Genomic DNA, 13,868 nt, shown 5'->3' on the forward strand with positions numbered 1-13,868 from the left:
CGTACAGAAGCACTGAGTACACATAACATTTAAGGAGCCTTATTTTTGTTTCTAGGGTGAGGTTATGGCTCTTGAATACAGAGCCCATAGTCAAGAATGCACTTTTTGCCTTTCCGATGCGACATTTAATCTCTTGGGTATTGTCCTACGACTCATTGATTATAGTTCCCAAGTAGTTGTACTATGAGACATGTTCAATTCTCATTTGGTTCACATACAGATCTGCTCCAGTTACGTTTACCTTGCTGATGATCATTAGTTTGGTTTTGCTGGTGTTTATATCCAGTCCATATGTTTTAGTTGTTTCCGTTATTTTGTTCATTAAGTTTTGCAGCCCTTCTGTGGTATTGGAAACACTATCATATCATTGCATACCGCAGCTTATTGAGCTTGACTCCATTTATTGAGATGCCTTCATCAATATCTTTTAGAGCCTCTTCAAAAATGTCCTCCATGTACAAATTGAATATCAGTGGTGAAATTATGCACCCCTGTCTCACTCCCCTTAAGATTTTGACCTGATCTGTATATTCTCCATCTATTCGGAGCACCGCTGATCGATTCCAATACAGGTTAGCTGTTGTTTTTATTTCTCGTAATCCCTGTTCTCTTCAGCACATCATTTGTTCATGCCTGACTATCGAAAGCCTTCTTGTAGTTCATCAAGCATCCAAAAACATCACAGCTGACATCTCTACATTTCTGAAACAATACCTGCACACTAAATAAAGTTTCTCTCGTACCAACGGCGTTCACAAATCCAAACTGATTGGGCGCAATTTGTTTCTCGCATTTCTGGTAAATTCTTTTATGGATGCCTTTTAAAAACAGCTTCAGCAGATGACTGATTAGGCTTATGGTCCTATAGTCTTCACAAACTTTTGCTCCTGATTTTTGGGGCAATGGTACGAACTTCGATTTGAGCCACTCTACTGGTATTTTTCCTGTCTTGTATATTTCATTAAATATTTCAGTTATTATTTTTATTTGTTCTGCATCTAATAGCTTCAGCAGTTCTGCAGGAATTTCATCAAGTCCCGATGCTTTTCCATCCTTGATTTGTCTGGCAGCTGCCGTTATTTCTTCTGGTAGGATTTCGGGAGCTGAATTTTCTTCAACGGTGGGTTCTTGTATTGTTCTAAGGTCGTGGAAACGTTTCTCCAAGTATTCTTCTCATACTTTCTTTTTATTTCCTTTGGTTATGGCAAGATTGCCTTCATCATCTGTTATTTTTTCGCTGTTGCGTTTTCGGAACTTTGCAGCTACTTCCTTCACCTTTCGATGGATATTCAAGTTATAATATCGACTCTGATACTCCTCTATTTCTTGACATTGTTCTGTTTTTTGTTTCTCTTTCGCTTCTATTATCTTTTTTTTGTCGATGGTATGTATTCTCTTATATTCTTGGAGATTTTCTTTCTTTTTTTTTCTCTGATCCATAAGTTCAAGTATAGACCATAAAAGTGAAAAGAAAAACATGAAAAGTAATCACAAAGTGGGAAACGGGATTCAACGAGTTGGAATGACAGTGAACGTGACAAGTGAAGTAGTTAGAATCAGTTACTTATTAAATATAGGTTAAGGTTTAAATAATAGGCACTCAATGAAGAAAAATGTGTAGCGAACTAATCTGCCGAATGCAGCAAGCTCTGGCTACCAATACCAAAAGAAGAAATCAGCAACACGAATATACCCACATTAACGAATTAATAGAAAGTTAAGGTCAGATATAATTATACATAATACATATATAATAATTCTTCTTCTTCTTCAAGTGCCCTGTCCGTTGCGAACGTTGGCTATTAACATGGCAATTCTGATCTTGTTTGCGGCGCTTCTGAATAGTTCGACCGAAGTGAGCCCGAACCACTTCCTCAGATTTTGGAGCCACGAGTGTCTTCTCCTGCCTGGCCCTCGCTTACTGTCTATTTTTCCCTGGACAATCAATTGCAGTAGACGGTACTTATCGTGTCTCAATATGTGGCCTAGATATTCAAGCTTTCTTTGTTTAATTGTATTCACGATTTCTTTCTCCTTTCCGATTCTTTGGATTACCTCTCTCTATGTTGGTGACATGTTCGGTCCAGGATATACGAAGAATGCGTCGGTACACCCACATTTCGAATGCTTCTAGTTTTCTCGTGAGCGTCTCAGTCAGCGTCCAGGCCTCCACACCATACAGTAAGATCGGAAAAATGTAGCATTTAACTAGACGTAGTTTTAGGGGAAGCGACAAATCCCTGCTTATGAGGAGCTTTTTCTTATTGCTAAATGCTGCTCTAGCTCGTTCTATAGGTACACATAAGATTCTACATGGTCAATTAGTATGTTACTTATCCGTAACTGTCGAGCAGGCTGTTGCTTTCTGCTTATCAGCATCCATATATAATAATACAAATGCGTAATACACAAACACACAAAATAATCAAAATAAACACACTACCCTCAGAAATAGAAGCATAGCTATTTGCCTAAAAGATCATGACTAAGGTAAGTCACTCATCAGATTTGAAAAAACATAACCCTAAATAACCTTTCGGTTATAAAAATACAGCTCACTATTTTTTGAAATAATCTTTTTTGAAACCGATTTTTCCGGAGTAGAAATTTAAACACTAAACATCAGTTACAAATGTAATTTTCAATATAACCGATTGTGGCTTAATCCAATATCAACATAATATTTAATAATAAAGTTTTTTGTCACAATCCATTTATGTGATACTTTTGTACTATGACGAATGTATGTTGTAAAACCATTGTGTATTTAGCTGGCAGGCTCTCATTGTATTTCTTGTATGTATCTATAAAAAAGTAATTACAAACCCGTATTATGTTGATTCACTGATAACTAATATATTGTCTACGCATTTTTCCTTAATATTTACTCATCGCTTAATCTATTCTCATTTGAATAACCAACTGCAAAAGAAGCTGTGTCCCTATTTCTAATTTGGAAATGGATCAGTTTTTTTTTCAGTTTGTGCTATTATTGTACCTTTGTAAAAATGCCAAAAATATTTAATGAAAAACAAACAACGATATAGTCAACAAACGATATATCCTTGAGAGAAAAGTTTCACATTTAATCCCCATTTCCCTCAAAATTATTTAATTTGTATTTTATTAGCTGGGCCTAGACATGTAAATAAAATATTCGAGTGTTATAAATAACAAAATAGTGTTAAATATGAATAATAACAATATTTAATAATTCATTTGGTACAAAAAGTATTGGACAAATAGTATAAAAACAAATCCAAATGTCTAAGGAACACAAAGTTTTTTTTCTTATTCATACATCAATTTTAATTGGATTTTAAAAAGTGACATACATAATATTTTAACATTACCAGGCATTATAATGCCTGATTAATCAGCAATAAAATCAGCTCAGTTTTAGTGTAGGTACTATGATTTCTTTATGATAAAATAATCAAAGAAAATTTGTTAAAAAAAAAGAAAGAAAAAGTTTAATAATCTGTGTTTTCTTCAGCAGCATTAATTACAGCTTGACACCTCCCTGGCATGTTTAAATTTAAATTAGCTCACACTTCTTTAATCAGGGTAGCGAAAAAACCTAGCTTCACCTGTGAATAGCACAAAACTCCATTCTTGTAAGCCCTACTGCACATGTTCTTGTGCCCACCTTAATCTGAGTCCACGATTCCCATGACGTAACATGGGAATTCCCAATGGAAGTCTGGCGTGCAGGTCAGTTTCATGTAAATTATTCCTCAAAGTTTGGTCATGGTAATGTAGTTTTACGTTGACGTCCCCCATGTCTTTCTTGTGTCTTTGGAATTCTAAATCATCTATATATTATATAAATAAAATAGCCCGTATAAAATTCCAAATTTTTCTCTTTTTTGTGTTCCGCTTCGGATTCATTATTAAATTAGAAAAGATTGTTTTCTAAGGAAATGATTGATGCTCCCACTCCGTCTTCGGACTTGATGCATCTGTTTAGATTTTACCTATAGTAGTCGGAGTACTTTTCTAAGAGGGCTTCGAACTTTAGCCGAATAAGAGAATCGTTTGTACTGGATTTATCGAAATAGGCCTGACATGTATCACAGATTGGTAAATCGATCAGCTAAGGCTCAGGGTATTTAATATCCGAGAAGAAAACATCCAGAAAATTAGTGTTTAGGTTTTGAAGTATGGATTTCATTCTTTCGTAATATGAGGCGGTGATGTAGCGGTGGTTCTCCTAAAAGAATAAATGCTGGGTACCGGGGAAATTGGAAAAGCTCCTGTAATCAATCTAAGACTTTTATTATGAATGACATCTAATGATTTATAAGAGATTGATTAGCCGTGGAATAGGCAATTGCTCCATAATATAGCTTAGAACGTATTAAAGATTTATACAGAAGAAGTAGAGTGGATTAGTCCGAGCCTCAGTTTTTGTTACAAAGAGATAATAACACATTTAATCTTTTATTACAGAAAAGGATGTGTTACAAGTTGTAAGATGTGATCTTTCCATGTAAGCTTTGAATCAACGATTAAACCCAAGAATTTGTGATGATCCCTAAATTCCAGCTGTTTCTTATGGATTCTCAGGGTTGGGGGTTGTGGCAAGGAGCTTGAAGAGAATACAACTCGTATTGATTTTTCTAATGAAAATTGAAAACCTGTAGGGTGGGACCAATTTTCGAGAGTATCTAAAAAGTTTTGAAGAATTGAGGACATTAAGAAGATATTTTTGCCTTTAATAGATACCACTAGGTCGTCAGCGTATAAACGGGCTTGTAAGGGTGCTGGAATATTTTTGATTATATCATTTATTGCCACTAGAAATAATGTTGGACTGAGCACGGATCCTTGGGGTGTACCCTTTTCCAAACAATAAATATTTAAAAAAATATTATTTATTTTCACTTGAAAAGATCTGTTGTTTAAAAAGTTTTGGATGAAGACAAGGTAGTCACCTTGAATATTCCAGTTATGCAGTTGTCTCAAAATGTTGTACTTCCAAACTTTATTAAATGCACGTTCTAAATAAAAAAATATAGCAACGTATTTTTGGTTTGTAGCAAGAGCTTGATATATCTCACTTTCCAAGTCTAAACTGTGGTTGACCGATCTTTTCCAAAGCCATTTTGCTCGGAGATTAAGAAATTGGAATTTTCCAAAACCCATAAGAGCCTGGAGTAAACAATATTTTCTAGTAATTTGCACGCTTTCGATGTCATAGATATGGGTCGGTATGATTCTGGGTCATATTTAGGTTTGTAAGTTTTTGTGAGAAGAATGACTATTGCCTTTGACCAAATAGCTGGCCATTGGTGGTGAAGCCAAATTTTGTTAAATATGTTTAAGAGCTACGTTATGGCTAAAACAAGAAGATGTTTCAGAAAGGAATATCATCAGGTCCAGGACTAGAATCCTTGAGGTTAAGAAGAGATAAGTTTATCTCTTGAAAATAGGTAGGATGGTTTAAGAAATTATTGTGAACTTCTAATGGATGTACGGGATGTTTTTCGGCGAATTGTTTGAATTTAAGAAAATTGGCTGTATACTGTTGATTTAGAAAAATGTGATAATATATCAGCTTTATTAGAGTTTTCTTCAATTTTATCTAAGAAAAGTGTTGCTATAACTAGGATTGCCGGTAGTTTCTTGGTTGTGAAAGTTTTGTGGTTGAGCTTACAGTTGGAGCATTACTGGAGTTTGTAAGACACAGTTTGTTTTAGTAAAATTGTAAAGATGGTAAATAATAATTGTGTTCCTTATACATTCTTGCTGTGTGTACTGTGTACAAGATTCTGAAACTGTTTTATTATGGTAAGTTAAATATTGTGTTTGTAACGTTATAAACGTCACATTTTTGTCATTTTTCTTTAAATATTTATTTTATTTCAATTTATTTCGATTTTATCCATTTATTAATCCAAAGGATTGTTGCCTACCAAGTCCACTGCGGTTTACGAAGCTTTTGAGCTTTTGACTTTTACACTTTTGTACCTAGGCGTAAAAGTGTTTCACTTTTATGTCTATGTATAAAAGTAACATTTTTATATTGTCAATCACGTCACAAAAATTAATACTTTTGTGACATTTGAAAAAAATAATATTATTGTTTGTGGAAATTTCATAATAATAAATAAAAGTATAAGTACCTATAATTAATTTAAAAAAAATTTAACAATGTATTAAATATTTTTAAAGAATATATGATTTAATATTTAATCTATTGTTCTTAGTTGTTTCTTTCAAAATATAGAAAGAAAATTTAATTGATTAATGAAAATAGTAAAAAAAGGTAAAAAAACGGGTGTGGCAGTCCGGTGGGACTGCCGGTAGAAGTTATACTTCTATACACGCGTTCGTCGGTACAAATTTATTTGGGAGTCAATCTGCACAATCATTACATATGTAATGCTATAGGTAAGAGAGAGCAGAAAGAGGAAAAGAATTAGGTATACAGGTATACATATGGTGCATCGTTTGACCTGTAATAGGTTTATAGTAAGTAAATGAAGGATTGAATCAATATTTTAATAAAAACATATACTTTTATTTTCATATATGTATAAAAGGACTTGAATGCAAAAAATTTTTTATACATACTCTGCAGTAAAATTCATTGTTAATTTTGTTATTAATATAAAAATACAATACAATACACTGCTACATAATTCAATATTATAATAAAATACAAATTAAAATGCAATATTCATAAGTATTTAAAAATGACAATATACATAACTTACGCATATGTTTAATTTACCATAATAATAATATTAATAAAAAAATAATAATATTAATAAATATTAAATATGTTTACAAAAGGAACATTTTTATTCTCGAGAGAGAAAGAGAGAGAAAATATATCTTCTGTCTCTCTCTTACCTATATCTTACATATGTAATGATTTTGCCGATTCACTCAATATATACGAATACACACAAATTTCCAACGTCGAACGCGCGTTCCAACTCGGATTATGTTGTAAATTTTCATTTTATTTTAAAATTTAGCATTTTTGCGTATATTACATATATTTAATAAAATTAACGTGGGGTTTTTAAATATTTCCAAAATAAAAAAGGAAATTCATATTGGGATTCGAACTCACATACACCAGCGTATGAACCAAACACGTAAAATATTTGCCAATTAGACATGACACAAACGTATTTCAAAATTGACAGTTCTCGGTCATACAGTGATTTATTGAGATTATTATTTTGAAATACAAAAGACTAAAATAATTATGAACATTTAATAAATAATTCAAAACATATCACATAGATAATAATATTAATAAATATTATATTATATATATTATATATATAATATATATATATATATATAATATATATATATATATATATATATATATATATATATATATATATATATACAAAAGGAACATTTTTATTCTTGATAGAGGAAGAGGGAGAAAATATATCTTCTGTCTCTCTCTTACTCATTATCTTACATATGTAATGATTTCACCGATTCACTCCCGTACAAATTTTCAACGTGGAGCGCCCGTATAGAAGTATAACTTCAATAATGATAAAACACTAAATTTTTAGTGGTTGGTGCTGGATTTATATGGGAGAAAATATGTTATTATTTATAGGAGCTTTCCCAAATAAAAAAAAGTACTTCCCTCTCCCATGCGACCTCGGCGGCCTTTCCTTCGACTTTCGAACAAAAGTTTCCACAATGTTGATTATGCATAATATTAAACTTAAATTATTTTTAAATGAAAAACCGAAACTTCATTGACAAACTGCCCAAATTTCAGCTCTTAATGTTTATAAACAATTGCTCTGTGAATAAAAAAATATCTCCGGTTCTATGGGTCGTACAAACTTCTTTTGTAAGATGTATTTTTACATAACCTTTCAGATTGTGTATTTTTCTTTTGTAAATGTGAAATCGGCGCAGATAATTTAAATGTTTATAAGGTGAAAAATGGTACTTCATTCTGCATCGATTATTTGTAAGTAAACAATTAAAAATGATTATGTACGTTATTAAAAACATAAAAATTTGAGACCTTACGAAGACAATGAGACCAAAAAAAACCTTTTAAGTATCTGTACAGCCATTTGAAAATGACCTTTTTTTTCTTAAATGGAATAAACAAATAGAATTTTTTAAAAACTACTCGACTGATCGGGCTAATCTTCGGCACGTATAGTAACTATATAAAAACTCACATTGTGAAATGTGTTTTAAATATGTTTAGTATTTATTTTAATACTTTTGGGTTTACTTTGCAATTACTTTTTTGTTTAAAAACAATTTTTACTTTCGAAAATCTTATTTTAAAGAAAGAGTATTTTAAAGAAAGTCGTCTTCTAGACGTTTTCATTTAAGATGAGTAGTTTTTTCACAATATTAAAATGAATGAAAAAAGTCGCTTTTTTTTAGTAGTAAAAATTTCGATACTCACGACATGGTACGTAGGACGTTTTTTATTGACTTCCTCTAGATATTCCAGTTAAAAAATAGCGCATTCCAGTTAAAAAAATTTTCGATTTTTAACTTCGTTTCCAGGGGTATAATGTAACAGTCAAACAGAAAAAAATTCGTATTTGTTCTAGACAATCTGTTATAATAAAGAAAAATAAAAAAGATTTCCGCAGAAATTTTATTTCCGCAATACCAAACAAGCAACTCGTACAATGTTTACCTGCGTACGAAGTACAATTATGTTACGTCACTGCAAAATTATCATTACCAATAAAGTTCTTTGAAACAACTTACCTTCTTGGCAAAACTAATGGCAATTTCCTTCATGTCGGCTTGTTTCTTCTCCTTTCGTTCGGTTTTGTTTTCATTTTTTATTTCACCAGCACCTATATCACCAGATTCGCTGCTCGAACTGTCCATATTCCTTTAAACGAGCCATTATTACTATTATTAAACGTAGGTAGTTAATCTAAGCGGAGGTCTAGGTCAGATCAAATTTTTAAATTAAACGTTTTATATAAATTGTACGAAAGCGGTTTGCTGTGTTTTTAGGAGCGGTATATATGGGAATAAAGATGTGTGCGGCTGTTTGCGAAATTATGTCAGAACTATCGATTTTTGTCGCTTGAATAATGTTGTGTTTGGTGGCCAGTAAAGTTTGCGTGCCAGTGGCGTGTAATTATAATTATAAAAATAAAAAATAGTATATTAAAACAATTAATTATACAGGTAAATACAATGTTTATTTAGTTAGTAATATGTTTAACTGTTAAGAAGCAAAGATAAAGGAAACCTGCTGGTTCCTGCTGCTGGTATACGTGCAATGAATTATTTAGATTGTCCAATGATAGACTCTATATTATTATAGTGACTAACGCCAGCTCTTGATGTTCATAGACAGTCAATGTTTAGCGACAATGGAATGAGGCAAGGGTATATTTTATCGCCTCTAATGTTAACATCAAATTATCATTATAATATAATACTTATGATAATATGAGACTCAAACTAAAGACATCTAAAATCAAATGTATGGTTGTCAGTAAAACAGAGGTACAACCAATAATGTAATGATCAAGGTGAATGGAACACAGCTAGATTGAAAGAGCAAAAATCATCGCCATCTATTTGGCGCCAATTTCAATGACACATGGGATATGAATAAAGAAATAAGAATATGCATAAAAAAGACCAAACCCGTCTTCTATAAATTAAAGAGAATTTTCTTAAATAAAGATACTATACAGGGTGCGCCAAACCTTTCTTTAATTAGGACTTAATTATAGTGTATATAAAAATGTTTATGACGACACAGATGTATATCAAAGACGTCTATAATTTATAATTATTTTTGATTATACAGGGCCAGTCAGAACAACGGAATGAACTAAAGTTTTTTTAATGGAACACCTTGTATATTAAAGCATTTTTGAGTATATTTTTTAAAGATATGAAGGTTTTATAGGTCTAAAGTTATAATTTTCGAAATATTTGCACACTTATTGAGAAACATGGTAATACATAGCGCTTTTTCTTTTTATATAAGTTGTGTATATTTTTGGAGGTATTTAATTTAATTTTATTTTAATGTATATATATATATATATATATATATATATATTATATATATATATATATATATATATACAGACCTAAATTTTATAAACCTAACCTAGCATAAATCAATACATCAAAGGTTAAATAAAACGTATGTTAATAAAAATTGGTTACAAAATAATATTTACGTAAATGATAACCTGTATTTATAAATGCATTATTAACTATGCTAATAAATATTCAAAATGTTGCATATTATGTTCAAGACACAGTAGTATACGACTGATAAAGGACTGTCGAACGCCTTATAACATTTCAGATCCAACACTGGCAAAGGCATTTGTATACGAATTTTTATATTATCCCGTAAGTAATGGATGGTTTATCTCCAAAGTTGTGGGTTCGTCGTTGTATACTTTGATGTACCCCAATGCATTTGCATTCTTGATGTACCCAAAAAAAGTACAGTGGAGTTAGTTCAGGAGATTTTGGCCGCCATTCCACAGTACCACCGTAACCAATCCAAGTGTCGCTGTAGTAAATGTTAGTGTAACATTTTTTGTACGATGCATGTCATGTTGAAACCATATATTTCGTCTAATCACCAATCCACCTACCACCCGGTAGAAGGAGAATATCATGGCTGCGGAATTTAAGAACATGGTTTAAGAAAACCTCAACGGAGCTGTTTCGAGCCGCAGCGAGCAAGGTCATGATTGCCAATATGATTTCCAACATCCGAAACGGATAGGAACCAGAAGAAGAAGAAGAAGAATCACCAAGAAAAGGGTCTCCACCAAGCCAGGTAACTCGTCTGTTAAAAACCTACGATACTCATTGTCAGTGACAACAATGAATCCCCAAACATGCAACGACCATCTGTTCTGGGACGTGACTCGAAAGAGTTGAAGATTTTCATCGGAGTAATAATGACAATTACAGTTCACGAAATATCGTTGAAAGTGTTAAAACGCGTGACGATCATGATGCGCATTCGTCAAACGACGGACCTCGCACTCGCACTGACAGTCTAGACCGTTTGTGCGTTCTCACTTCACTGTTAGCGCAGGCAATGGGAATTTCACATTTTCAGCTATATTTGGTGAACTGTGTATATTAACGAACCCATTGCGATGAAATGTTGACTCGTCAGAAAATAAAATATTTTCCAAAAAATTTACATTTTTACTTAACATTTCTTCCGCCCACATGCAAAAATTCATTCTTCTTTTAAAAATCATTTTCATTTAACTTCTGATACAACTGAATTTTAAATGAGCGAAATTTGATTTTGTTTATAATTCTTCGAACTGTCGTTACCCTTAACTTTGTATTATTGCTCAATTGGCGCGTATACTTATTTGTAGTTTCTCTATTACATCTACTATTACTCGAAATTCATTTTCATTGGCAAAACCCTTGTTGTTAATCGGTATTAATGGTTTTTCGAAGGCTCTTTTTTATGGATGTCTTCTGTGCTGATATCTCTGACTACTTTTGAAGCTAGTAAATAATTTTTAAGGCATTCTCCCAACATAAATGTTGTGTCAACCTACCCTTCGGTTGAAAAATTTATATTTAAAATATAAAAATTTGTTACAAAAAATGTAACTACAAAAATTTTACTAGCTTTTGTGACACAAACATATACTTTTTATTTATTTTATATTTATATTCATCATCATCATCAACAACCTGTATGCGTCCACTGCTGGACATAGGCCTCCCTCAGTTCTTTCCATCTGTCTCTGTCTTGTGCGGCTTGCATCCAGTTATTGATAACATCAATTTGGTCTCTCAGTTAGACACTCAACATCTGGCGCTTCATAGCCCTCTGAGTCACGCGGATCTTAGTCACTACCTTTTTTATGCGTGTTATTGTTTCCGCTCCATATTTATATATATATATATATATATATATATATATATATATATATATATATATATATATATATATTATATTTTATTAGGATAAATATTTTGACAGATACATTCAACGTTCATCTGTTTCAAAGCATACTTTTTACGGTCTCAAGATGTGGGTACTTACATTAAAAAATTATTATAGTGATCTAACTCGTAAATATAATTTAACTAACAATAAATTTAGTATCTGTAGGAAAGTTGATAGGGTAGAAAAATTACTAGGGTAGATTTTAATATTGGTTGTTTATTTAATTTAATAATTAATTTATGTATATAAATAATAATCTGCACAGATAGCAGACAAGCGTTGCTAACCTTGAATAGACCACGTGTCACATCAGGGTTAGTAACGGAGTGTCACGAGTCACTAACTCAAGCTTCGGATGATAATACCATTATCCTGAGGTGGGTTAAAGGACACGATAGTAATAAAGGCAACCGCATTGCTGACCAATTGGCTAGGAAGGCGGCAGGCCTGGGGACCTTTTTGGTTGGTCAACTACAACAATCGCGGAAATTGTCAAATGTCACTCCCATACGCAAACCGTAAAAAGATGGGAAGAAGGGCAAGGATGTGGACTTGCCAGGGTAACACTAAGTAACCTTGAAGAGTCAGCATCAAAGAAGTACTTGGGAATGACCAGGGAAAAACCTACGCTTACAGTTGGTTTTTAAACTGGTTATTGTCAACTAAGCAAACACCTCCACAAAATGGGGCTAGCAGACACACCTCTATGTAGGAAGTATGAACGAGAAGATGAAACTGTAGAGCATGTCCTATGTGAATGCCCGGAGTTATCGTTAATACAAGAGTACGCGTTTGGCGATTCCTGGCCCACACCTGCCCACATAAGGGAGATGTCTCCTGGTGACTTGTCCATCTTCCTAGAAAGAAATGGCAGGATGGACAATGAGCTAAGGGCGACAGCTCGCTGAAAGGATGCGCAATGGGTCAATATGCATATGCAATACAGGGTGTTCCATTTAAAATAAAATTAGAATATTTTGTATTTGAAAATAATAATCAATCACACTGTATATTGTATCGATAGATGTCAAAGATATTAAATTATTTAACAAAATAACACTACATTAGAAAAATGTTAACAATCAGTTACTTATTTCTTACTTTGAAAACCTAATCTATATCTCTTTAAATGTTAGCATTTTTCTCAATAAAAGTGTACATATTTCGAAAAATGTTAACTTTAGACCTACAAAACCTTATACAAAGTTTTAAAAATATATTCAAAAATATTTTAATATACAGAGTGTTCCATTAAAAAAACACAACTTTGATTCATTTCGTTGTTCCGACCGACCCTGTATAATCGAAAAATATTTTAAATTATAGACATCTTTGATATACATCAGTTTTGTTTAAAACATGTTTCATATACTCCATAATTTAGCTGTAAAAAAAGAAAGCCAGAGGTTTGGCGCACCCTCTATAAAAACTAAAAATCAGATTAGTCCACTGCTACATATTCTCCATATTGTTGTATGGTTTGGAGAGCTATATTGTTACAGACATAATGGTTTTACACCGAATGAAAAATAAAACAATATACAATAGATATTCGAGAGCTGAATATTTCAGCTTTGTTATAAGACATCCGAAGACGTATAACGTTCTAAACCTTCTCTACACCTTCTTTTTTTCTTTTAATTTTTCAATGTTTATTAATAATCTTAAACAAAGCAGATAATATCGGAAAAAGAAGATATAAAAGTAACAGAATAACAGAAATGCGCTAAATATTTAGATATGTAAGGAAAACCGGCAATGGTAAAATTGAGCATAAGCAATTTTAGTGGGATGCAATTCTTCTTTATTTGTAACTGCCCTGAAGAGATCTACTGAGCTGCAATTATGCCATTCTCGAAGTTTTCTCAACTAGGAAATCCTCCTTCGGGCAACGTTTTCCTTACCTTTGATCTTT

The 13,868-nt window shown here is 32.3% G+C and overlaps 2 protein-coding genes across 2 annotated transcripts in view; one reads left to right on the forward strand and one right to left on the reverse strand.

Annotated features, from left to right (window-relative positions):
- LOC140441938 (extended synaptotagmin-2-B-like) overlaps window positions 1–13,868 on the reverse strand; it is a 78,498-nt gene that overhangs the window by 33,302 nt on the left and 31,328 nt on the right. The window contains exon 2 of the mRNA XM_072532948.1: window positions 8,737–8,866. Coding sequence (XP_072389049.1) covers window positions 8,737–8,866 — 130 coding nt within the window. The remainder of the gene's footprint in view (window positions 1–8,736; window positions 8,867–13,868) is intronic.
- The window catches only part of LOC140441940 (EF-hand domain-containing family member C2-like), a 79,999-nt gene continuing 74,992 nt past the window's right edge, over window positions 8,862–13,868 (forward strand). Inside the window, exon 1 of the mRNA XM_072532950.1 lies at window positions 8,862–9,171. The gene's annotated coding sequence lies outside the window, so the exon portion shown is untranslated. The remainder of the gene's footprint in view (window positions 9,172–13,868) is intronic.

Source organism: Diabrotica undecimpunctata, chromosome 5 (assembly GCF_040954645.1).
Source record: "Diabrotica undecimpunctata isolate CICGRU chromosome 5, icDiaUnde3, whole genome shotgun sequence".
Taxonomy (NCBI): domain Eukaryota; kingdom Metazoa; phylum Arthropoda; class Insecta; order Coleoptera; family Chrysomelidae; genus Diabrotica; species Diabrotica undecimpunctata.